This window comes from Rhamphochromis longiceps, linkage group LG3, assembly GCF_057381845.1.
Source record: "Rhamphochromis longiceps isolate RC_006_pf linkage group LG3, R_longiceps_female_GT1.1, whole genome shotgun sequence".
In the NCBI taxonomy this organism is placed as follows: Eukaryota; Metazoa; Chordata; class Actinopteri; order Cichliformes; family Cichlidae; genus Rhamphochromis; species Rhamphochromis longiceps.
Genome location: NC_140559.1, coordinates 39,317,670 through 39,345,639, shown reverse-complemented (window position 1 = coordinate 39,345,639; position 27,970 = coordinate 39,317,670). Strand labels below are relative to the sequence as shown.

The 27,970-nt window shown below is 38.0% G+C and overlaps 2 protein-coding genes across 2 annotated transcripts; both read left to right on the top strand.

Moving 5' to 3' along the window:
• The first annotated feature begins 1,952 nt into the window (after positions 1 to 1,952).
• On the top strand, positions 1,953 to 9,712 carry LOC146674589 (uncharacterized). Its single transcript, XM_085401091.1, has 2 exons — positions 1,953 to 2,617; positions 9,526 to 9,712. The coding sequence occupies exons 1-2, from the start codon at positions 1,956 to 1,958 to the stop codon at positions 9,710 to 9,712; spliced, it is 849 nt and encodes a 282-aa protein (XP_085257217.1). The 5' UTR covers positions 1,953 to 1,955.
• A 584-nt stretch (positions 9,713 to 10,296) lies between these two features.
• LOC146674588 (GTPase IMAP family member 8-like) lies at positions 10,297 to 27,506 on the top strand. The gene is made up of 5 exons (XM_085401090.1): positions 10,297 to 11,194; positions 13,243 to 13,961; positions 19,991 to 20,130; positions 22,762 to 22,901; positions 26,551 to 27,506. The coding sequence occupies exons 1-5, from the start codon at positions 10,297 to 10,299 to the stop codon at positions 27,504 to 27,506; spliced, it is 2,853 nt and encodes a 950-aa protein (XP_085257216.1).
• The last annotated feature ends 464 nt before the right edge of the window (positions 27,507 to 27,970 follow it).

The following is a 27,970-nucleotide window of genomic DNA, read 5'->3' as shown; positions in this document are numbered from 1 at the left end:
AGAATGAAAAAGATGCTTATGGTTTTAGAGTTTGTTGATCTGTGAAATTCAAGAATGTGTCAGCACAACATCAATGATGAAAGGCTTACTATTCACAAGTGAAAAACAAATATAAAAAATAAAACAAAGCTCATAATCATAGACTCCACATGCATCATTTACCATTCATGAGTTCAATTACAAAAAAAGACTGAACAGGTATGGCTTGTTTGTTTTCTAAAAAAAAAAACATGGAAGCTGAAAAAAAAAAGACTTCTGGAATAATTTGGATAGAAGGACAGAAGAGACTGAGGTGGAGGCGTTAGCCGTGCGACGTTTGATGAAATCCAAACCCAGCATATCAGCATAAACACGTCACAGCACCACACAGTGGTGGACCGGTGATGAGTTGAGCTTCTCTTACAAACACAAGAAATGGAAACTTTGCAGTTATTGAGTTGACAGTAAACACCTCTGTATGTCAAAGCATTCAAGAGTAAAGTTTGTGATGCCATCTGTCCAACAGTTAAAATGTGATAGAAATTGAGTCATGCAACAGGAAAATGAAGAAAAAATGAATAGCTAGAAAAATAAAAATCAAGGTGCTCTCATAGCGCTGTCAAAGTCGAAGCCTCAGCTGGACTCAAATGCTCTGGCAGGACTTCAACAGCACTGTGCAAAAACCATTCATGGCAAAATCAGGAATTTCAGTCATTATATTACATGTAGATTTTCAAAAAAAATATTATTATCAGGTCAAACGAAATTTACTTGGTTTTACTTTAGTACACACCGTCGTATTTTTCTTAATGGTCATCTATTTCAATAAATAAACATTTGATCTTATTTATTTCGTTTGCATTTTATTCAAAATCCTTACTTCATGTTTATAAAGAGAAACAACCATAATTTCAGTGCATTTTTTCTTATTTGAAGCCCTGGAAGAATACCAGGACTGGAAGATTGGCTACTAAAAAGACTGAAAGAAAAACTTAGATCTCAACAAGGAAACAGAATGAGTGACATTGAAGTTATTTGTTTTAAGACTTTATAAATGCAAAGAGGAAACAAAATGTTGCTTACATTTCCTTGTAAAGGGAAATCTCCAGTTATCCACACCCCCAAATATTTCTTACAGCAGGTGAAACTAACCTGGAGAAGGGTAGGTCAAAAGCAACAAGACACACAAGAGTTATCAAGCTCTGCTCTTTGCTGATTCACTTCAACCAACATGCCCGGTGAGTCCTTTGCTAAACGTCTGCAGATATAACATCTACATATTTTAGATAAAATGTTATTGGTTTCGATGGGCCCACACAGCCTGTTTAAAGAAATGACAAATCACTTTGGGTATTTGTGAAGCTTGAATCACTGAATTATTCTGTTAACCAGGTGACATCACCTGTTTGATCTGAGTAAATGCAGACCTATCCAAAATAAAAAGCCAAACTCCAGAATCATCATAAAAACAGATTATTACTTGAATGTTTGTTTTTTGCATGCTCACACAGACTCGAGCTTTGAGTTTGTCTTTTCTCTCTTGGTGTGTATTTGTATTTGTGTTTCTGTGTGTATCATTAAGCAATACAATCTATGGAATGTATGATTAACTATTTCCTCTCTATGTAATGTAGTAAATTAACTGATGTGACAATATTAATAAACAGTCCTGAATAAACTGAATAATGTTATTCTTGCTCATTTTGCTTTTTTAGTTCCATCCAAAAAAGGAAAAACAGCTCAGGCTCAAAAGTACCTCGAAGGTAACAACATCTTTGAGAAGTTATGAGTGTGACTAAGTTGTATTCCTTAAGTAACCAAGCTTGCTCTGTTACAACAGAGGAATAACTCAGAGTAGTCCAGGAGTGTCAAGTTTCTGACTTGTAACATTTATCCTTCCTGTTTTCTTTTCCCTCCAATAATAGAACCAAATGTTGCTATTTATTTATTGTCTTCACTTCCTTTCAGTGGAAAAAATGTACAGGATTGTCCTGCTGGGAGACAGTGAAGCTGGGAAAAGGAGCCTAGAAAACAACATGTTTGGAGAAGATGCATTTGTAGTTAACAACACTGAATGCCAAACTAAGTCCAAATCTCTCCATGGAAGAAAGATTACCCTGATCAACACTCCTGATTTCTCTGGCCCAGGTAGATCAGAGGAGGAGCTGAAACCTGAAATACTGAGGTGTATCACTGAGTGCACTCCAGGGCCTCATGCTTTTCTCATTGTGCTCAAAGTGGAGAAATTCACAGAGCAGCAGCATCAGAAGGCTGTTATTGAGAAAATAAGCCAGTATTTCTCAGAGGAAGTTTTCAAATATGCTGCAGTTGTCTTTACTCAGGATGGACGAGACTCAGATGAAATGAAGATCAAAGAGTTCATAGATCAGAATGAATATCTGAATGATCTAATGAGGAAATGCAAGAGCCGATACCACATCATTAATAAATACAACGGACAGGGTGACAAGATCAGCAACCAGTCCCAGGTTACAGAGCTGCTCAACACAATAGATCAGATAGTTGCAGAAAACAAAGATTGGCGCTACACCAGCAAGATGTTACCACAAGGAGACACCCACAATAAGGCTAACAACAGCATCTCTGCAGACGCTCCAGACACAGGAAGAGCTGGAAGGTCAGCAGCAAATGTGGAATTAACAGTTAGAAGATCCTTAGGTGATGATAGCGTACCAGAATGGGCAAAATGGGTAGAATGGGTAATAGAAAAAATATTCAATTTATTAGAGTGGATAAGAAATGATTGTGACTTGTGGATAATTGTTTTCATCTCGTTACTTCTGACATGGTATCTTCTCAAAGTACCATTTTTTGGGACCCTTCTGATAATTTTGCTGTTTGTGTTTCTTTTTGAGATTCGTGACATGATTTAATTACAACACAAGACAGAAATGTATGATCGTGTGACTGATTATTCAGCCTCTATGAGGTGTACTTACGATTATTAGATACATTTCTGCATTTGAGATTTTGCAAAATGTTATGGAATCATTATGATGTCAAAAAGGCACGTTTTTTTTAAGTGTGTTGCACATCGCTCTCCATATCTTTCCATATATATGATATATGGAAAGTCTGTCAGTATGTTTCTTTTGCTTTACACAATGTAGATACAACTTGGACTGTAACTTGCACTTTATTTGGTTTTTTGAGGGTCTTTTTGTTTTGTTTTTTAGGTGAACATTGACCTTGGGTGGTAATAATAAAGGTCAAATTCAAACGCTTAGCCAACCTAAGCCTATTAACAAACAGGCAGACAGAAAAGAAACAGAAAACGATTACATGCTCCCTCCTCTACAGGGGAGAATGAGGTAACATTCATTTTTTTTTTCATGTTAAAGGTTGCTTGTAGCATATGTGTGTATGACAGATGTTTGCATTATTGCTGGGTGACCAGTTTGCTGAGAAGCTGATATGAAACACATGAAGCTTTGAATGATAAACAAGAGCGTATCCAAGTGTGTGAACAGCAAAATATTTAAATCAGCAGTTAGGCTAACTAGCTAATTTACACTAATTTCACTTGAGTTTAAGTGATTATGTGCTACTTTTAAGCAATATGCAATACCCCTATAATAAAATAGGTAACATCTCATATTCTTATTAAAAGCAAAAAGAAGAGGCACATTAGCTGACTGATCATTCTCACAAAAACTACTCATAAGCCTATAAAATAATAACACATGAACCTGTAAGGACAGAGTTTTGCAGCTCTGCATGATGATAATACAGCTCTGGAGAAAAAAAGTGACCAACTAAGAGGAAGAGACAAAAAGATTGTTGTATTCTTTTTTAAGTCTCTATTTTATCTTGATTTCCATTTTATTTGCAAAGTTTGTTTTTACTCTCAATCCTTAAAAAGCACTGGTAAAAAGCAGGGTCAGGAGCACCTGAACATTTTGGCTTGAATGATCATGTCTATCTGTGTTGTATGTGTCTGTCTTCATTATGTCTCTATTGGCTTTTTCTCTCTTGAAAGGAGAGAGTGTGTCATCAGCAGTGTTGGTCAAGTTACTTGAAAAAAGTAATCAGTAACTAATTACTGATTACTTCTCCAAAAAGTAATCCCGTTTCTTTACTGATTACTTATTTTCAAAAGTAATTAATTACTTAGTTACTTAGCTACTTTTTAAAAACACGATTTACAACCTGAATAGTTGATAAAGCCCAATTCTACTTTTTCTGCATAATCCATCATAGAAAATGTAATCAAATGGAAAGGTCCCTTTTTAAAACGTGTTTTATTAGTTTTAAGCTTTTAACTTTATGCATCAAGCAAAAATTTAATTATATGCAACATTCTCTGACTGGAAGAAATTTGTTTAACATTTAAACCTATTTTCTACACATTCCAGCACATAAAATAAAATATTTTTTGTGTTTACACTCACTCTTTCAAATAGATGCAAGTAAAACACAGCAGAAAATAAATAAAGTCAAAGACTAGCGGTCCTTTTGCTCTATTTTCACCCGTAAAGCAGGAGTGTTGTAGGCGGAGGTTTGCCCTGGTGCAGGTGTGCCGCGGCGGTCAGTGGAAGAATCCGCGAGTTTCTCTGTGAATTTCCGTGGTACGGAAATACGTGGTAGCGCACTCGGTGCTTGCTTGGAAGTTTAGGGGGTTTTTTCGCTGTAAAAAGAAGTTTTCTTCTCACGCACAACGGACGCTAATGTTTTTGTCACTTTTTATGGAATCAAACTCAAAGTAAGGTCAGTACTTCCACGCTTTAAACGCTGCATGCTCATAATCTCTCCGCACTCCATTTATTATCCATTGTTGATCTGCACACAGCTGTTGTCATGAACATCGTACTCGCTTACTCGCTTACTCGCGTACTCGTGGGAAACAAATTTCCCACGTGTGGGACTAATAAAGGTTATCTTATCTTATCTTATCTTAAGTCACTGTCATGAGAATTTCTCGCAAAAAAATCACGGGTTTTAGTAAAGCGGTAACGCAGCGTTCCTACAGGAAAGTAACGGCAACCTAATTACCGTTTTTGCAATAGTAATCCCTTAGGTAATCGGATTACATCTCTGGTAATCAGTATTTGTTTGTGTGTTTGTTAGCAGTTTAGCATCCAGAGATTTTAAGATCTTGTGTTCTAATTTTGTGTGAAGGCTGATACCAATAACAGCTCACGTTGATTTAATTTAGGTGAAAAGCACATCAAAGTCAAACCAAATGTGATAATGAGCAAAGATTTTATGTTACCCACAATTTTTTAATGGTCATCTTTAAACTTCATAAGAATATACTAGGCCTTGGGGGACATGAGTACCTAAGTTGAATAAGCATTTGACCTTGGCTTCATGTTTGAAGATCAAACTCACCTTGGAAAAAAAAAATCAAGAAATCATATTGAGTAAACATCTTATTTGAAAGGACATGAAAAGAGCTGTAAAACACATCTTGATCCTCTTTTATTGCCACACCAACTGAAGGCTGTTCAAGGCAAAGTGCAAGGCAATATGTTTGTGTTGGCTGTCATAGTAGTCTAAGGAGCTTGGAAAGGAAGCAACTGTAAAATCTTGTTGCTTTCTTTCGAAGCTCCTGGATGACTGAGAACCATCACAAACAGCTGTACAACACATTTTTATTTTTTTCCATGCAGTATGTCACCTCACTACATCACAATGGTATTATAACAGGCTAAAGTTAACATGTTGTATATTCATAAAACAAAGTTTTTGCTTTTTCCCTTTCGCAGGAGTTCCAATCTCCAAGTGTTCTTATTTATTATAAGTTATTTGCCTTTTTTTAATCTGCTGCCAGTCACTCATCCAAAATACATCTTTATCTGAGATTTCCTGTTTAAATAAAGATACATGTGTAATATGTTAAACTGCTTCAGAGAAGCTGCCACATTTAAGTTCTCAAAAGTGAATTTCATATATGCTTTATATGTTTTGTATAAATACAACCCAAATGATTAGAACTAAAACCATCATACTTTGGACGCTAGATGGCAGCACCATCAAGCTCTCTTGTCAAAAATGCACTGCCTACATAAAAGAATCTGTTGCTGGAAGGATTTTTTTTCTGTGAAAGAGACAAAATGCAAATTTATTAAACTGATTGCCTATTTTATCACTTAAAAAGAAAAAAATGATACTAGCTGAATTTAAGTTTCAGATTTAATATGAATTTTATTTTAATTGTCAAACATATCAGCCATATTTCCTTAATGATAATCATTAATCGCCAAATGTTTCTACCATTACAGCAGAAAAATGTGTACATTTTAGTACAACTAGCATCGTTCCATTTGTTTGGTTTGTCCATTCATGCACAGTTTTCTAAGCCAATCTTGTCCATATTGCATCAGTATTATTGAACTTGACCCCTGACACAGAGCAGTGCCATCTCCTGTTTTCTTGTCCAGAGATGCTGTACAGTCCAGTCCAGGCATTGTGAGGTTTTTCCACATACCTGTATGCCAAACAGCTGTATGTACAACACTAAGATGTTTTTCACAAAATAATGTCCTATTTAATTTCACATGTATCAATCTGCTGCCTTACTAGTATTGTTATGGCTGTGTGCTGGCAGGCAGGAAGAGAGGACCCAAAATTAGTGATGGGACGTTCTGTATCGAGGCTTCGGAGCGTGTGTCGAGTAATGGAGGGGGCGTTTCCGCGAAGCGCGTATCGAGGCTTGCTTCATTTATGGGAGGAGCTGAAAATGATGACGTCCGAAGCCTCGCTGCCCGGCTGTACCACGTGACTGGTTCATGAAGTGGTTCGAACTTTGCCGCGAGATATGACAGCGATATAAACCCTCAGACTTCATTCAAAATGTGGGTGTTTGATGGAGAGTTGCGGTTAGTGAGAGTTTGGAGACAGTTTGGAGGTTTATGAGAGTGAGGAGAGAAAGTCAGGAGAGAATGGAGCCAGCTAAGAAGAGGAGGATGTCCTCCCCTGTGTGGGAACATTTTGATCTTATTCCTCCCAACAAGGTATGTAAATTTCTACAGAAGATGTATTTTCATAATACTGATGGTGCAATACAATTTATGTTGAGCTGTCTTGACTTTTGTACAAGGTGAAGTGTTTGCTGTGTGCCAGGGAGCTGGGATATAACAACAACAACACCTCATCCATGCTTAGGCACTACAGAGCTTTGCATGAGAATAAGGGGGACACCGAGGTGAGCCATCAAATGCAATGATAATATAGCATGCAGTAATGTTACTAAATGATATAACAATATTATACAACTGTTATAAGTTACGTGTGTGATATTTATATTTGTGCTTTGTCTTTATTGTCTTTCCTCAGGAGAACAATCTCAAATAGATGAAGACCTGGTCAGCATGGTGATTGAGGACTCCCAGCCATTTAGCATTGTGGAGGACAAAGGATTCAAAAGATTTGTTAAATCATTCAATCCTAGCTATGTTCTCCCCACTAAAAAGGTCATAAAAGCAGTGAAAATTTAGTTTTTACAGAATAAAATGTGAACAGGCAGGACTGAGGCTCAAAGCCTCAGTGTGTAGCTGTCCATACCTCAACGTTACAAAAGCACAACTACTGTCCACACCCCAACCACACCTCACCTCACAGTAAATGATCATTTCCATTTTAAGCATTTCCAAATAATCATTTTCCATACTGCCAGTATAAATATACACAGTATACTGCCATCACTACAATATACATGTTTTACACACTCCTTTTGTTGTTGACATTTACAGGCTGTGTGCAAAATGCCACACTCTTCAAATTCATGCCAGCTATTATTTTTACGTCCAGTAGGTGTCCTGCTAGAGCAAATGAAGCTTCATGAAGCTTCGCGTTGGGGTGAACCAATTGGATGAAAAGCTTCAGTGCTTCATGGGGCTTCATCTGCCCATCACTACCCAAAATGCAGGACTCACAGAGGCAAAGGTAACTCAAAAATACTCAGCTTTACTGCTGAAAAGCAACTGAACAAAAAACTAACTAAACTGAGAGTACACAAGAAAATAAACAGGCAGTCTGCCAAACAGAAAGTGAGGGTGAGCAGACGTTAACGACACAACAGAGAGCAAAGGAAACACAGGGCTTATATACACAGGGGAGTAATCAGGGAATGGGCAACAGGAGGGAGACACAGCTGGGAGAGATTAGGGCTAACGAGACAGGAGGGAAGTAAAATTTAACACACAGACATCAGACATGAACCTTCAAAGTAAAACAGGAAACGAGAAACAATTTACAAAGACGCAGATACAAAATAGAACCAGAACATGAATCACAATACAGAAATATACCAAAATATAAGAAACTGAAAAAGCTGGGTCAAAATGACCCAGAACCGTGACAGGTACTCACTAAAGTGTGTTTAGTGTGTTTTATTTATTCAGCCAAACAGCGTTTTTCTATGCCACAGCCGTTTTCTATCTAACATGCACACTCCGATGAACATATCGGAGAGCAACTTGGCATGTTTCACGTGCCGTCTGCAGCAGCCACAGATTGAAACACCAACTTTCCGATTACCTGCTCTGCTTCCTGAACTACAGCCGCCAATAACTAACCTATGATTAATGTTATTTGTCCACAACTGAAACTCAGCACTGTGACTGCTTCAGTCATTGTACTTGTATAATTGCCAAATAGTTTGACCTTACTCAGAAACAAGTTACTCCACCCTAAAACGTGGTATTAGCATTCGGCTGTCATCTTTTCACTGTGACCCATATTCTATGAATCAGGATTCATAGGTAGCCAGTAAAACATGTCATAACTTTTTTTTTCAATTAAAAAACAAAAACACCACGTCCAAAGGGACAGAATCAGCTTTTTGGTATTTACCTGGATGATTAAGCATGCATCAAGATCATTTTTAATCATTTTTCTGTTGCATATTGATGCCAGGCTTATCTTCTAGTTATCCCTTGTTCTGTGTAAAAATAGGTGTCTGAAATAACCATATTTTAACACTCAGAAATGCTGTAAAATGGATAAACAGTGCTGGTATTGACATGTTCTAGATTGAGATATTATGACAAAGTTTTTAAAAATACAGGATCATAATAACAGTTATCAGCTGGTTTCAAAAAGATTGGATTTGATGCAATGATTGCTTTTTAATAACTGAAGTTCATGCACTGCAATGCATGTGTCAGTAAACCTTTAAGAATTCACTTCTTGGCATACTTCATGCATATTTAACTTTGGAATATAACAAGGTACTCGCCAACATTTTTACAGAAATCAGTAAAAGAACAATTATCATGTTTGTCACGGTCCCCTGCCTCTCTGGCTGGCCCACGCTGGCAACAGGTTTTGTTTGTGCTTCTGTCTGTCTGTCTCCTTCTTCCTCTGTCGCCTGAGTGGAACGGGTTCCTGCCTTTGGCCTACACACCTGTGGAGGATGATGAACACCTGCACCTCATTTGCCTACAACTATTTAGAAGGAAGAAGCGCAGTACTCATCGCTGGATTGTTGTTTGACTCGGGCTAGTGAAAGCCCGGTTAGAAACTATTTGCATTGTTCGTGTGAATTTTGCGTCAGTTGTAGTTTGACTCTTCTGTGCACAGATATCCTGGACCTGTTCCTATTGCCTGTGGAGGCTCGAGAAAGAGCAAGTGGAGAGTGGTAGGCGAAGTAGCAAAGGAGAAGAGAGAAGACAGCGTTTTCTCGTCCCTGTCCCCTTGGATTCCCTGGAAACTCGACCCCTGCACGACTACATCACCTGCTTCACTATTGTACATATGTGCACAATAGTTCTTTCGCACAGTTGGCCAAGTGTAGAAACACACTGTGAGGTAAGCTCATACTTAGTTTGCTGCTGAGAAACAAGTCCAACAGGTACAGAAACAAAACAAAAGGCGTAGTCACAACGTTCACAGGATCTAAGTAATCGTGTGTCTCCGCTGATTTTGCTTTCTTCCAAAAACATGGAAGGTAAGTCACACTTAATACCATGTATTCTGTTTTAATAAATAACAGAAATGTGGGATCACAAAGGAAGAAACTTCTCTCGACCAAACCAAAATGTATTGGCTTAGTCAGTCAAGGTTATCTACTCCACTGAATACCTAAAGTAATTGTATAAATGTTACCTAATATATTGAAGGGTGTAATATTATAGCAGAAAATTACAGAGCATATGCTTTCAGCTACTTTCTACAGCTAAGTACTTACTGATTTGTAAGCCTTGGGACATTTTACTTTTACTTTAAACAAAGAAGACTGGACCATCATTTTTCAGTTAAAGCTTGTATATGTTGTCATAAAGGTTTTATTTCACTGTACTGTAAGTTTTTGATTATTTTGTTTTAGACAGTGTAATAGATAAATGACGGGCAATGAATCATTACTGTTTTATAGACTCAGCAAGAAGGATTGTGGTCCTGGGAAAAACTGGAGATGGAAAGAGTCTTACCAACATCCTGCGTGGAGAGCCTGCATTTAATATAGATCATTACGCCTCATCTGGAACAAGGGAATGCCAGTCAAGGATTATATCTATCAGTGGAAAAACCATATTATTTATTGACACTCCTGGATTTTTTGACACAGACAGATCTGAGCAGGACATGAAGTCTGAAATAGTGAGGTGTATCACAGAAAGTGCTCCTGGTCCTCATGTTTTTCTCATTGTGCTTAAAGTGGAGAAATACACAGAGCATGAAAAGGGTGTGATAGACAAAATAAACCAGTGTTTCTCAGATGAAGCTCTTAGATTTGCCACAGTACTCTTTACTCATGGTGACCAGCTTCCTGAGGGAATGAAGATCGAAGAGTTTGTTAAACAAAACAACGATCTGAGGGATCTGATCAAGAAGTGTGGGGGCCGCTGCCACGTCATTGATAACAAATACTGGAAGAGCAACCAGGGAGATGAATACAGGACCAAGCAATACCAGCTGACAGAATTACTCAAAAAGATTAACACGATTATTAATGCAAACAGAGGAGGCTACTTCACCAATGAGATGCTGCAAGAGGTGAAGAGAGATATACAACAAGAGGAAGCCTGCATCAAACGATCTTTTCCAGATATTACAGAAGAAGAAACTGCAACAAAGGCAAAAAATGCTGTGTTTGATATGCTGTTAAAAGCTACAGGAGTTAAAACTGGAGCTCTACTGGGTTCATTCCTTGGAGGGGAGACAAAATTAGTGAAAGAAGAAATAAGTGTAGGTTCAGCAGCAGGAGCAGCTGAAGTGAAAGGAATACTTCCAGACACAGCAACAACTTGGGGTACCTTTTTTGGTAAATCAAACATTTCATTCAACCTCAAGTGTTTATCAGTGATATATATATACACACACACACACACACACACACACACACACACACACACACACACACACACACACACACACACACACACACACACACACACACACACACACACACAATTAAATGTTTTATTTATCAAAGAAACATGCTTACAAATACATACGGTTAACAAAGTTTCTATAACAAATACACACAGTGTAAGTCAATTAAAAAAAATCATGACAGACTGACAGACTCTTTGTCTGTTAATCGAAAAATATCTCAAAGAGTGATGTTTGGGCCACAGTAACACTGATCACTGCTGGTACAAAGTGATGGTAAAACAGGTGCATAACAGCTGGTTAGAACTTGTGTTTTTCCAGAAATTCTGCAAAGACTGCAAAGCCGGTCAGGTCAAACCTTCCACTGGTGTCTCATTAGCTGATGTTCGATGTTTAGCTCTCTTATTTACTGATATGTTTCATCATTGGTGAAGGGTAGGACCACCTCTATTTTAGCTTTATTGAAATTCAGGGCATTGACATAACTTTTCCTTTTTGAATTATGATACGTTTGCATTATGTTTAGTTGCTTTAGAGAAGCTACCACATTTAATATTTCAGAAGTGAATTTCTGTAAATTTATAAATGCAGCCTGTTGATTAGAACTAAACCATTAAAGTTTGGACCCTAGATGGATGGAATGAATTACTCCACCGTTCCTGTACCTTTACAGTTTAAATTTGTTTTGCTTAGTGATACCTTGATTGCATTTTTAACAATTTTCAGCTCAGTCTATCCTGATTATCTTTATTTTCTTTTATCAGAATATGAGACAAATGTCTACTGAGTCCAGGACGAGCAGTACATTTAGTACAAGAGTCATTTTAAATTTTGCTAAAAATTAAAAGTCACTTTCACCACCTGACAGCATGTAGTATCCTGTCATGCCATTGTGATCAGAAGTTTAGAAACTATAAGTTTAAAAACTCTAAGTTTGGAATTTGACACCATGACGGTAAAAATTATTTCAGTAGTATCCAATCAAATCATGATGCCCTTAAACTGAAGGATTATTAAAAGCCATTATTAAAAGAAAAAAGAAACCTCAGCCTGTTCAGGAAACCTTCTATTCAGTGTGGAGAAAAAAAACAAAAACAAATCAAGCTATTATTGTTATCAAGATTGGGCTGTACAGGTGAACCCAAATGCAGGACAACATGACTTAAATAAAAGCAAGCTTTAATATAACAGTCCAAAATAGAGAGTCCAAATGTATTTTTAAAAAAGTCCAGAAAGAAGACGAAATAAACTAGATATGATATATATATATATATATATATATATATATATATATATATATATATATATATATAGAGAGAGAGAGAGAGAGAGAGAGAGAGAGAGAGAGAGAGAGCGAGATAGATAGATAGATAGATAGATAGATAGATAGATAGATAGATAGATAGATAGATAGATAGATAGATAGATAGATAGATAGATAGATAGATAGATAACAGATATTATGAGAAACTAGAAATTAATTAGTCAAAAGATTTAACTCAGGACAGGACATGAGGGAGTTTACACAAACAGTTTGAGGAAACTGGGGAGGAGATAGGAGTATCTCAACAATGAGGGCAGACTGGGGATGAGACACAGGTGAAAACAAAAATGCCAAGTAAAAAAACTAACTCAAGGCTTGCAAAAATATTTCTTTTGTTACACAGAAGCTAACCAAAAGAAAAACACTAAGCAGAGAGGCAAAAATACTCGTGCATGGCAACTCAAATACAGGGAGAAAAATTTCAGGCAACTGTCAGGGAACCATGACTCCTGTAGACATGAAGAAAAACACACGATTTTGCGTGTATGTGTAGCAATGCTGTACTTCTAGTTTTTAGATTAGTTTTTTTTTTTTATCTTTATTCATACAGGAAATCCCATTGAGACCCAATGTCTCATTTGCATTGATTCTCCAAATGAGTATGACTTCTGTATGATTGATAAGATAATCCACTTATACAGAGCAAGACAAACAACTGACATTTAACCATTACTGTCTTATAGAGTCAGCAAGAAGGATTGTGGTCCTGGGAAAAACTGGAGCTGGAAAGAGAAGAATTGCCAACACCCTGTGTGGAGAGCCTGTGTTTAAAGTAGATCATAGGGCCAAATTTGAATGTCAGTCAGAGGACATGAATATCAGTGGAAGAACCATATTATTTATTGACACTCCTGGATTTTTTGACACAGACAGGTCTGAGGAGGAGATGAAGTCTGAAATATTGAGGTGTATCACAGAATGTGCTCCTGGTCCTCATGTTTTTCTCATTGTGCTTAAAGTGGAGAAATACACAGAGCATGAAAAGGGTGTGATAGACAAAATTAATCAATATTTCCCAGATGAAGCATTTAGATTTGCCACAGTACTCTTTACTCATGGTGACCAGCTTCCTGAGGGAATGAAGATCGAAGAGTTTGTTAATGAAAGTAAAGCTCTGAGCGATCTGATCAAGAAGTGTGGGGGCCGCTGCCACGTCATTGATAACAAATACTGGAAGAACAACCAGGGAGATGAATACAGGACCAACCAGTACCAGGTGGCAGAATTACTCAAAACCATTGACAAGATTATTGAGGCAAACAAAGGAGGCTACTTCACCAACGACATGCTGCAAGAAGTGAAGAGAGATATTCAACAAGAGGAAGGTCGCATCAAACAGTCATCTCCAGACTTAACAGAAGTCAGGTGTCTGATTCTCTAACATTTGATTGGTTGCCGTGCAAAGTAAGGCAAGACAGGTCAACAAAGGCAAAACATAGTATGCTTGATAAAGCGTTTAAAGCTGTGGAAGTTACAACAGGAGCTCTGTGCGCATTTGTTAGTGGGTCAATAAAATTAATGAAAGCAGAATAAGTGTAGGTTTAGCAGTAGGAGCAGTTGCAGAAAAAGGATTAACGATAGATGCAGCAACAGTATCTGGCACAGTTTCTCCTGCATCTGCAGAGCCAGAATTTGAATAAAATCAGGAGTACCACACTTGATGAAGCTGATGCACAGTGAAGAAGCAAAGAAAGCAGACTACAATACTGCAGCACACTTTTTTAAAAATGTAAAAATGGGCTAGATTAAATATAAGATTTATGAGATCCTAGTAGGTTAACAGTCCACAAAAGTACACAATCAGCATATAATTGCTAGTTAATTTGGCACGACTACTGATACTCACCTTTGCAAATTGCCACCACAGATTCACTATTAAAATTATAGAACAGCAATAGTGAAAAGACTTTTTGTATCTATTTGTTCATCATGATTGGACTTAGTGCCCTATTTAAGAGTTTTTGTTTAATATTTATTGTAAATATGTAAATGAAGTAATGTATGCTTAATATATGTAAACATGTGATTCCCTCTCTGAATTTGTCATTAAAAGTCTTTATGTTGCAGTTTAGATTTCAATCTTTACCCATGAATAGGTCCATTACTCCAGCTTGTAAAATCTCTGGGTATGACAATAATAGATCTATAACTTTCAAATAACCCTTGGTTCTGCTTTGCAATGTTGTTTTTTTTGTTTTTTTACAAAAAATGTTGAATAAAAAATAGCAAACTTTTTCACATGCCAACATGTAACCAAAGGTCCTCATTTTATTCATAATTTTCATTTTTTAGCTGGATGGCCTCATGTTAATGATGAGCAGTAATTAACATTTTCAGTTAGTTACATTTTGATTCCTTAATTCAATTGAACCCGTTAAACCTCCTTAGCAATTTCAGCCAAACATGTTTAAGAGACCGTGGCATGTTACACAGTAACTTTCATTTTTACTTAATTTGGCTTCCACTGACTTCACTTCAGCTGAACCTGCTGATGAGGTTTAACAAGTTCAGTCAAAACAACCACAGTCATTTGCAAACCAGAACAGTAAGGGAAACTGCTGAAATGAGTGGATGATTTTAAGTTGTTCTTTTCTTTAAAAAAAGAAAAAACTGATTTGATCTTAAATTAATTTTATTATAAACCATCGTTAATGCTTTAAAGTGTTGCTCATGTTGCCAGATTGCTATCAAAGTTTCATTTATTAAGAAATGGAATGAGCGAGACAAAATGCAAAAACTAAAATGAAATATGAAGACTTTTGTATTCCGTAAATATAACTTTGAATAAATTATATGTAGTTCACAGAACAAGAGAATATATTAAGTCAGCAGTGTAAGGTTTCGGTGTGATGGCTTATATACAGTGGCAGTTTTTCATATGGGCAACATGGGCCATTGCCCAGGGCAGCATCGTGGTGCGGGTGGCATCATGGGCATGGGCATCGGCAAAAAAAGTTGCTTGCACCCATGCTGCCCCGACATCATGCCAGCGCATTTTGGGGATTTTTGCAAGGTGCGCCTGCTGCTTGCTGCTGGCCACACAGGGATAAGAGGAATGGGGTGGCAAGTGATTTTACGCTGCATGGCTGGAGCGGCAATTAATTACCAGCTTGCAAAATAAAACAAAATAAAAACAAACCAACAAACACAAAAAACACCAGACATTATGATATAGATTCAAAATTTGCACTGATGTGTTTTCTAAATTCTACTAAAAACATATACGTGAAAATAAGGACGAGGGCCCTCGGTGCGCCTGCTTGCTGCAGTCTCACACACAACCTGTCAAAAGGGGAGGGGGTGTGGGCTGCCTCCAAATACATTTAATTCATTATGTTTTAAATCCAAGCCCATTATGTATTAATTATGTTTTCCTGGGTTGTGCGAAATCCCCCAAAAAACCCTATTCAAACAGAGTCAGTGCTCTAAGGTGTATGTCTGTTAGTTTATGACCAACAATAAAGTACAGTAGTATAGGCCTATTTAACACTACATTCAGTTTACACAAGACAATTTTATTTCTTATATGAATGTTATTTATTTTAACCGTCATGAACAGGATGTTTATGGCTTCTGCTCCGTGGCTGCTGGCTGACCCCCACGTCTGGGGCTGTCTTCAGCTCTTTACAGGAAGGTGGCACAGTTGCCCCTCCGATGGTCCTCCTTGGGCTCTTACACTCTGGGGGCCTCTGGATGCCTGGTGCCTGGATCTCGTCCATGCCTGCTTCATGCCCTGGGCGTTGGGGCTCCCCACACCCTCTAGCAGATCATTACATGGAAAAACCTTTTGAATACAAGTGCGCTCACGCAAACAGGTGTACACACGGATGTTCGCTGACAGAAACTATATCTTTCTTGGCTGCTACCTCAAGGCATATTGTGTGCTGTCAGTCTTACGTGCTGCACAATAACATTCAATATTTAGTATTTATTGTTACTTATACTTATCTAGGTTATTGCTGTGGTGTTGTGTTTATTGAGTTACTCTGCTTTTTCTTATTTTCTTTTTTTTAACAGGTTGTTGGGTTTGTATTTTATTATTGTCATTTGTATTTAGAGACATATAATCATTTATGCTTAGAAATATATGGTTGATTGCATATTGAAAGAAAGTCTTGTCCTAGGAGGTCTGTAACAACTCTAAGTAGCCTGAAGAGGGGAGTGTGTTCACTCCTCTTCAGAGTGTTCTGGCATAGATCACACACCTCCTAGGGTCATGAGAGAGGTCGTATCTTCTCTTGCTGACATATGGTATAGCAAACACACATATATCTGTTTGAGTGTAAGAGCCTTTTGTTTAAGTGAACTGCTGGACTCCCTGGCACCAGTAGGTGCGGGGAGTCTTCACAGGGTCACATCTTGACCCCACCCCACACACACACACATACACACATACATATACCTACATGACACACAGACAATGTATTCTTTGTTTAGATGTATATCTATGTAAGACGTCATATGTTAATGAACTTTCATGCATATTCATGTAACCTCAATAAAGAGTGGTGTTACGAGGGAGCAGGCGAGAGCGACTCGGGTGAGCGACAGGAACACGCTCGTCACAGTTCTCTCCCTCGTGCACGAGTAACACAAAGAACTTTGGTGACTTGCGTCTTGCTTTTGCTGTTGTAGTAGAATTGTCTCGTTCCAGCTGTGGGTCTGTCTAGCATCACAGGTGATCCAGCTGATTTTTTTTAAGGTGTCTTCTCTCACTGTCCCTCTTCCCCTCTGTTTTTTCTTTCCCTCCCTTTTTTCTTTCTTTCGTTCTTTCTTTGTTTCTCGATGTCCTATACCCTGTCATGTCTGCCTTGTCTGTAAGAACTTAAAATAAAATAAAATAAAATAAATAATAATAATAATAACAAAGGTCAATCAAATGGACCAATATGGCAAGGTTGTGATGATCTATTTAGTAAAGTAAATCTGGTAGGCATAGTTCTTGGCCTTCAGAGAAAAATTCTGATTGCTAAATAACCAAACAGGACGGCTAATAAATAACTAAATAAATAAATAATCGACATGGGATTTATGCACGAAGTCTGTCAAGGCAGACTGAATGGACTCAGGCTCAGACTCAAGCTCTTGAGAATAAAAGTTCAAAAGTTTATTTACAATCACCAAAGTGCAAAATATATAAAATGTGCAGGGCAGGGGGTGAAGGGCTCTGAGGGAAAGAAGGGAAGGAAATCCACACACACCATGCTCCTCTTCTGCCACTCATTCTCACTCCACACCACTCAGCCAAACTTGGGAATCCATGAAAGGTTACAGGGACAGGTCCAGGGAATCTATGTACAGAGACAAGTAGTTAGAACAAGCTACAGATTTATGGGGAAAAAAGACAAGGAGACAAGAAATTTTCCGAGGCTACACAAACTCAGGTTGTACAATGATCCAGCGATGAGATGCTCTGAGTCACCAGAAAACCAGGTAAATAAGCGGAAGGCGCGGATAATCAGTCCAGGTGTGTGGGTGAGGAGCAGGAGCCCAGTGCTGAGCTTTGCTCAGGCATACAGGAGAGAAAAAAAAACAACAACAAATATGTGGCCAAGAGTGAGCCAGTCGGAGAGACACAGGGACCATGACAGATTAATTGTTTAATAATTGTTTATGCATTAATGGCAAAGTATTACATGCACATGTGCCAGTAAACTGTCAAGAGAGAATGAATGCATCAGTTTTATCCCATTTTTCAAACTAAACTTAACTGAAAAACTGTTTTTAACTAGAAAGAGAAACAGAAACATTTTACCACTCCCTTTTTCAAACTCTACATTTTTCTGTTTTTCAAAGTACAGAGGTTTTACTGAGCTGTTCAACACTATGTCAAATTCAATGTGTCATAGTGATCAAATCATTTTTTATACATAGTTCTGACATATATGAGGCTTTTTGGTTTTCAGCCCTATTACCGTTTATAAAATAAACAAAATAGTGGATGATGACCAGCTCTAATATATAATATGTGAACAGTTATACAGCGACATGTTGTGGGTTTACATGGATTTCCAGTAAAATTAATTTTCTGAGTGTACTGCAGCCTGCAGCATGAGGTGTTGCTCATAGTTTTGTGTAGTTACAGTGTAAGTTAACAAGTTCAACCAGTGTTAAATTAAAGCACAGCCAAAGTGCAGCAAGTGAGCAAAAACATGCAGCACAAGGTCCTGGTTACAGCTGTGATTTCTATGAGTGCTTGTGTATAAATACACAAACAATACACATATGCTTTCAATTGTGTAATTTAAGTGATCTAGGGTAGCTCTGTTTTGGAAGTTCAGTTAACGCTAGAAATGTGCTTTTGAGTTTGTACGTGTTTTGTCTCTAGGGGCCACCGCATATATTTATATATAAACATATATAAATAAAACCACTTTTTTTACATTAGTAATTCCCTTTGTGCATAATTTTATATTATTGTTAATAATAAATTGATTAAAGCACAAAACAACCTGAAGAGCCGGTTCGGCACCGAAAGAGCCGGTTCTCTAAAAGGAGCCGGAAATCCCATCACTACTGGGAAGTGCCAGTGAGGCTCTCCTTCGTATCCTCAAGGTGAGAACAGCTGTTAGCAATACCAGCCACTGTAACTTGTTCTCCATTTACTTGTATTATCATTATTAATATTATTATTTTGCTTTTCATGCTTAATAAGATCGGGTCAAAGCTCAATTCAGCAGGGATTAAATTACTCCTTATTCAGGATTTCTTAATTGTTATTCACTACTAAATCTCCATTTGCACTATTTGCCTATTTTGCACCACTATGCCTTCTTACTTGAATATTGTATATTGTATATTGCATAGCTTTTTTTTTGTTATACGTAAAATTGTATTGTACTTATTTAAACTTATTTAAATTTTTACTTTTTAATTATTTTATTTGCATTTTTCTAATCACTAGGGTTTGAGAGTAACGCAATTTCTATTCTGTGTATGTCCTGTACATGTGGCAGAATTGACAAATAAAGTTGACTTGACTTGAAAAAAAAAAACCTACTCCAGAGAGGCAGCGCAGAGCAAAAGCACATTGCAGTTAGGATACAAGTAGAAGCAGTAAAATCATATATTTATAAAGGCCTTCAAGAACTAGAATATGTAACAAAGTTAAAAGAAATAGTTTTAAAAATCAAATGAGAAAAAAGCACAAATATACATGATAAAAATGCTGCAAACTAGAGAAAATTCATGCTCAGAATTAATACATTTCCAAAATTTCATATTTATGTAAGTCAGATATTTTATATTTATTTCTTCTATTCCAACAGTAAATCATTTGGAGCATTCTAAACTCTTGATATTGCTTTTTGTGTCTTAAGCTGTTTGGATGCACAGCAACCCTTTCATTTAACATCTTGAAGAATTTGTCCTTTTTTTGTGCTTTTCTAGCCGGGTGAAGATGCTATGCTATACCTGGAGAAGCGGCCTCTCTCCTCCCCAGTGCTGCTTTTTGATGGGACAACCAGCATTGTTGCTGTAGGAAATATACCAGTGACCACTCTCCCCTTGGAGGATTTCTGGGAAGGAATGTTGGTGTTGATGGCATATTACTACACCTTGCACTTAACACACCCGAAATGTGTTGCAACGGTCCTCTCTGTCATACAAACCGAGGTAATCACTGATGCCATCCATGATCAAGATGCCACTAGTGCATATAAGAAAGCAATAGCTGAGTGGAAGTCATTCTTTGAAAAATAGGTGAATACCAAGCAGGATTTTATAAGGTCATTTGCAGTTTGTTTAGTTTTGTAGTACGTTTGTACAATTTGTTCCTAATTTGCCTAGCAATGTCCTGAGAAACGGCTCTACTTATAATGCTTTACAAATGAAAGTTGTTTTTTTTCTTTACTTAATGACACTTTACCTGAGGCATGTAAAGTTTTAAATCAGTAATGCCGTTATTTACAACATTGTGAGACTATGTGACTGTCACAAAAGTTTAAGGCCAAAAATGTAATTTTTTTTCTCTGTTTAGGCCTTTTAAAAGGTTGATTTAGACTTTTAGGGTTTGTGCAGCAGCCCTATATTGTTTACAAAAAGGGTTTTGTTCTCATGAGAGGAATAAATATATATTAGGAGGAGGCCCCGGGGCAGACCCAGGACACGCTGGAGAGATTATATCTCTCGGCTGGCCTGGGAACGCCTTGGTGTTCCTCCGGATAAGCTGGAGGAGGTGGCTGGGGAGAGGGAGGTCTGGGCATCTCTGCTTGGGCTGCTGCCCCCGCGACCCGGCCTCGGATAAAGCGGATGAAGATGGATGGATGGATGGATGGATGGATGGATGGATGGATGGATGGATGGATGGATGGATGGAGATATATATATATATATAAGTTATTTTTTGCTTGGATTTAATATCGATTGGGCTATATTTTAAGATAAGCCAACCTGAATCAAGAAACAAATTAATTATACTTCAATAATACTGAGTAGTTTTTCATAGTATTAGAACTATTTTTCTCATTGCAGTGCATTCATTTGCTGCAAGTAAGAACTTCAAAACATAAAAAAGACTGTAATTTAGCATATTTAACTTAGGAGAAGTTCAATTCATCAACTCTTCCGAAGCTGCTGCTGTCACTTCTGTTCATTCAGAAATCAGCTCAGTCGTTATCGCTACCTTATCTGAAGTACTTAACAAGCTAAGCACCCCCTCTCCATCTTCTGCTCAAAGACAAGGTCACAAGCTTTTCGAGCCGCCAAGCCCTACCTCAAATCTCAAATCCAGCATTCCTGCCATTCCTTCCGAATTGTCTGAGCTCATCCACTCCACACCACGGAGCGACGTTTGCTCTCCGTGCGCTCGTCTTTGTTCTCTTCTCCTTCTCTCTCCCCAAACCGGCCGCGGCAGACGGCCGCCCCTCCCTGAGCCTGGTTCTGCCGGAGGTTTCTTCCTGTTAAAAGGGAGATTTTCCTTCCCATTGTTGCCAAAGTGCTTGCTCATAGGGGGTCATATGATTGTTGGGTTTTCCTCTAGACATCATTGCAGGGTCTCAAGGCATCTGCCACTGTGGCTTGGTGCTGTATAAATAAGTCAAATCAAGAATCAAATTATTCCGTTGACGTCTTCAACCTTCGTATCGCACACTACTGCTTCTAGGATGCCTTCTTTGGGGATCTGCCAGGCCCGGGAGCCATCGCCAGTCGCCTTTGAGGCCTTCCCCAATCCGCAGCTCAATTCATGTCCAAGCATTCACCTTTACCTACTAAAACGCTGTCAAACCTAAAATGAGGACGTGGGCCCAGCTAGTGAAGTTCAGCTTGTGCTTGTTTTCATTGTGCATGAGACAGCATGACCCTCTCACCAATCTCAGTCAAATGTAGTGTCTAGTCCACACTTGGACCACAGATATGACTTTTGATTGTGACACTTGGAGGGGGTGTAAAATTGACTTAGTTAATAGAGCTTATATGTGTTTTTCAGCCCTAAATATATGAAATATATTTTTAAATGTGAACAAAAAACTATTTTCCTATTCTATGTACTTACATACTCATATCAAACATACTACATTTATTTTAAAAAAGCAGCTGATTTCAAAGACACTGGATTTCATGCACTGATTGATTGTGTAATCTGCAGTTATGCATTAATGATGAAGCATTACATGTGCATGTACCAGTAAACTGTCAAGAGGGAATGAATGCATCAGTTTCTCCCATTTTTCAAACTTAACTTAATTAAAACTCCCTTCTTTGTTTAAAACTTGTTTCACTAGGATGAGAAACAGAAACATTTTACCAGTCCCTTATTCAAACTCTGAATTGTCCTGTTTTTAAAGCACTGAGAGGATTTACTGAGCAGTTCAACACTATGTCAGAATCAGAATACTTTAATAATCCCTAAAGAAATTATGTCTCAGTTCATTGTGCAGTCACAGTCATCAAAGTATCTGCTTCAAACTATTTTTTTTTCAACAATTGCTTTTATTTATAAACGATTTTGCTATTATATGTGGCTTTTGATTTTCAGTTCTGTTACCAATCATAAAATAAACAAAATAGTGGACTAAGATTAATGTGATAACCAGCTCTGATATATCAAATGTGAACAGTTATACACCATCGTGTTGTGGTTTTGCATGGATTTGCAGCAAAAAATATCTGTGAGTGTACTGCACCCTGCAGCATGAGGTGTTGCTCATTGTTTTGTGTAGTTACAGTGTCAGTTTACAAGTCCAACCGGTGACAAAAGAAAGCACAGCCAAAGTGCAGCAAGAGAGCAGGTGGAAAAACACGCAGCAAGGACATCGTGAGGTCCCGGTGACGAGTGTGATTTCTTTTGACAACATGGACGGTCAGTCGAGTTTACTTTATATCAAATACAATGAAACGAATATGAGTCTAAAGGAAATGTTTTGTTTGGACAAACTCTGAATTATTAGCTTCTGATAAACTGAAAAAGCTGAATGAATCATTTCATTGCTACAAATATTAGAGAGGGGCAGACTTGCTATTGGGAAGGCTGGAATGTTTGCAGTTGTCCAAGGGTCTTTTTGTCTGCTGTGAACAGTCAGTGTGATATGATGTAGAAACCATGCATATGTACTCTCTCTTCCTCTGTGCAGTCTCCATGATGCACAAGAGCACATTACAAAGACCCATGCATCTCTGGGCATCCAGCCTCTCTTTCTCTCTCGATGGTAACACACATTATAACTGTATCTGTACTTCTGTGCTCAGGTGCTCTCCTCCTTTCTACACTTTTATTTTAAGTGTAATTACCTTCTTCATTAGGTAGAATTAATCTGCAAAATCAGCAAACGAGTGTTTTAGAGTGGCCAGTCTGGCAAAGATGTGATAGAAAATTACCAACCCATCAAATTCAAGTCAGCTTAATGAACTCAGACATGAACTGGAACCTCTGGATCTTAAAGTACTCAAACAACAGCAGAGGCAACAAAACTTAGTGCATCTCTTTAGTTTTTGGTGTTGGTGTCATTTCAACATAATGTGGCTTCTGTAGCAGCAATTTCACGTCCTGTGCAGTGAAGTTCAAAGCTAATATGTCTAAAGAACGGAGAAAACAGAGGGTGACTTTGACTTTGAAAGGCTCTCTTGTAGTGACCTTGGTTTTGAATATGAAAATGAATGTAACTACTGATCAAAGTCAGAAAAGGAAGCACTGAAAACAGGAACATGCTTTACATAACATAATGCAAAACAAGCTAAAAAGAGAACGAGAGGGGAAAAAGAAAAGGATTCATTCATCCAGTTTCTTCCGCTTATCCAAATCAGGGGTGAGGCTGGAGCCTATCCCAGCTGTCATAGGGCAACAGACGGGACAGGTCACCAAACTCTCATAGGGGTAAAAACAAATCAGCTATTTAACTACAAAGACATAATTTATTCATCAAGTTAATGATGCCAGCCGTAATTGAATCTGATTACAGTGTGTACATTTCAGTACATTTCAGTGTGATCTGTAGTGAGCGTAGGGAGCAGGTGAAAGACAGCCTGTTTAAGTGAGAGAAGAGGTGTATAGAATTATAAAATAACTGTGTGTCAATGTGACTGAACTGACTCACGTGCAGACATAGGAAAAAAGTGGAATGAATGTTTATTTAGAAGCACCAAGTGAGCTATATACAAATGTGCGAAAGTCAGGGGTTCCAGTGATCCATGAGATGGAGAGGAGAGGGACACTCCACTTCTGACATCCCACACCACACTCCCAAACACTCATGCTCAGGAATCCAGGGAGGAGAAACAAGGACGTTTCCAGGGAATCTATATACAATAAACAGATGAAGAGTTCAGAACTGGGAAATCATAGGGAAACACGAGGTTAGAGCCGGGGCTACACTAAAGTGAGTCGTACAAAAACCCAGCGAGGAGAAGCTCTTTTTCATTAGCAGTGACCAGGTCGCACAAAGATGGGGACAAAATTAGAGAGGCGTGGCTGAAATGGTTTGGACATGTGCAGAAGGATCACATCATCACATACAGGGTCTTAAATTTACAGGTCCAATCATATCTTAAAGACCACATAGTACATAGTAATGTATCAACTCAGACTGCTCAGATTAGGCTTAAAACTTTCCTTTTTGCTAAAGGATATAGTGAGGGCTGGATCAGGTGACTCTAAATTTTCCCTTAGTTACGCTACAATAGGTCTAGGGATTCCCATGATGCACTGTTTCTTCTACAGTCACCCTTTTCACTTACTGTGTGTTTATACACCTCTCTGCATTTAATCTTTAGTTATTATTAATCTCTGGATCTCTTCCACAGTATGTGGTTTTTCCTGTCTTCCTCTTCTTACCCCCACATGAACAATAACCACATGACTGCCCCCGCCACTCACACATGACCCTACGCTGTGTCACTGAATCATTTCATGTCTGGCACTGATCACCACCTGCACTCATGTATATATCCTTCTACGTAGCACTCTTAATTCTTATTCTCATGTATATATCTCATGTATATCTCATGCACATATCTTTCTTTCTACATAGCACTTTAACTCTTATTGTTTGCACTGAAGCACCGCAGCAAATTCCTAATGTTGTAAACCTCAACATCTGGCAATAAACCCATTCTGATTCTGATTCTGATTCTGATTCTGAAACTGGTCGTGCCAGATGGTTTCTTCCTGTTAAAAGGGAGTTTTTCCTTCCCACTGTTGCCAAAGCAGTTAAGCAAAGGGGGGGGGGGGGGGGGGGGGGGGGGGGGGGGTCATGTGATTATTTTCGCTTCTTTCTTTACCTTACAATATAAAGTGCCTTGAGGAAAATGTTGTTTTGATTTGGAGCTTTATAAAAAAAATTGAATTGAATTGAGGGATAATAGACAAAGAATGTTGACCATGGAGTTGTTAGGCAAGAGAAAAGAGGAAGACCATAGATAAGATCTGTGGCTGTACAGTAGTGAAGGAGGACATGCAGAGAGTTGGTATAACAGAGGATGAAGCTAAGGTTAGGGCGAGATGGCATCATATGATCCGCTTAGGTGACCCCTAAAGGGAACAGGTGCTTGAAGAAGATTTCAAATACGTAACACATCCTTTTTCTGTATTTATAATTAGATAATACTTTTAATTATAGTATTCTAGAACAGTAATACCATTTTTCTAAAGTCTTGACCTTCTCTTTTGCTAATCACAAATTTACTACAAGCATATTTAACTTTGCGTTACAACAAGGTGCTGGTCAAGATTTTTACATAAGAAATTAAAGAAAAATTGTGTTTTTTTTATATTACTAAATTTTGATATGCACGATAGTTCTCTCATCCAAGTTTGTAAAAACAAAAAGAAACAAACTATGAGGTCATCATAGCTCATCACTTTAGTTTGCTGCTGAGAAGCAAGTCCAACAGGTGCAGGAACAAAACAAAAGGCGCAGTCACAACGTCCACAGGATCTGAGTAGTCATGTGTCTCTGCGCTGATTTTGCTTTCAAAAACATGGATGGTAAGTTGCAGTTATAATCATGTATTGATAATTAACAAAAACATGGGAAACAGAAAGGAAGAAACTTCTCTCCAACCAGCTGAAAGTGATTGTTTTTCTCAGTCAAGGTTATCTACTCCACTCAATACCTAAAGTAGTTGTGTAAACATTACCTAATATATTTAAGGCTGTAAATCTGAATATTATAGCAGAATAATACGGAGTATATGCTTGCTAGACGTAATAATTCTAAATTATTTGGTTGGTTTCCACCATCTGAACAGCTAGATCTGAACTGTGCACAACAGTAAAAGAAATGAACATTCTTTCTACTGTACCACGATGCATTTTTAAGCCAATTACTGACTGGTTTGTGAATTTCATGCAGTTTTATTTACATTTAAAAGAAAGCAGACACGTCCATCATTTGCAGCTATAGCTTGTATATGTTGTCATAAATGTTTTATTTGACTTTACTGTTTATTTTTGATGCACTGTTTAGACAGAGCAATAGATAAATAACTGACACTGAATCATTACTGTTTTATAGAGTCAGCAAGAAGGATTGTGGTCCTGGGAAAAACTGGAGCTGGAAAGAGCAGTTTTGCCCACACCCTGTGTGGACAGCCTGTGTTTGCAGTAAATCATACTGCCAAATCTGGAACACAGAAATGTCAGGCAAAGTTCATGTCAGTCAGTGGAAGAATGGTACTCTTTATTGACACTCCTGGATTTATTGACACAAACAGGTCTGAAGAGGAGATGAAGTCTGAAATATTGAGGTGTATCACAGAATGTGCTCCTGGTCCTCATGTGTTTCTCATTGTTCTTAAAGTGGAGAAATACACAGAGCAAGAAAAGGCTGTAATAGACAAAATTAATCAATATTTCTCAGATGAAGCGCTTAGATTTACTACAATAATCTTTACTCATGGTGACCAGCTTCCTGAGGGAATGAAGATCGAAGAGTTTGTTAATGAAAGTGAAGGTCTGAGTGATCTGATCAAGAAGTGTGGCGGCTGCTGCCACGTCATTGATAACAAATACTGGAAGAACAACCAGGGAGATGAATACAGGAGCAACCAGTATCAGGTGGCAGAATTACTCAAAACCATTGACACGACTATTGAGGCAAACAAAGGAGGCTACTTCACCAATGAGATGCTGCAAGAAGTGAAGAGAGATATTCAACAAGAGGAAGGTCGCATCAAACAGTCATCTCCAGACTTAACAGAAGAGGAAACTGCAACAAAGGCAAAACAATCTGTGTTTAAAAATCTGTTGTCAGAAGCTGCAGGAGTTACAACAGGAGCTCTACTGGGTGCATTCTTTGGTGGAGCGATAAAATTAATGAAAGAAGAAAGAAGTCTAGGTTTAGCAGTAGGAGTAGTATTAGGAACAGCAGCAGGAGTAGCTGCAGCAAAAGGAATGATGGCAGATGCAGCAACAGCATCTGACACATCTGTCACAGTTCAGACTGGGTCTGCAGAGCCAGCAGCTGAGTAGCATCAAGGTTTGAAACAGGTGATAGAGCTTACATACAAACTATAGCACTAAACCACATTTTTTGAATGTATGAAAGGGTTAGAAATTAAATCTCTGATTTTTTCCATCCTCTGTTAAGCTCTCAATAAAGTACCTTTAATATCCACAGATGTACAGGATCAGCGTATATTGCTAGATAACTGGGCACAACTACTCACATTCACCTTTACAAGCTGCCATCAGAGAGTCATTATTAAATTTATAGAATGGGAAGTTTTGGAATCTATTTGTTCATCATTGATTGGATTTCTGTATTTGCACAGCATAAAGTTTCTTAAGAGTTTTTGTTGAATGCTTACTCTTAACATATAAATGAAGTAACGCATGCTTAATATAATGTGTGAATTTTCCCATTATGCTAATACAGTCTTTATGTTCCAGTTTATATTTCAAACTTTACCCATGAACATGTCCATTACTCCAGC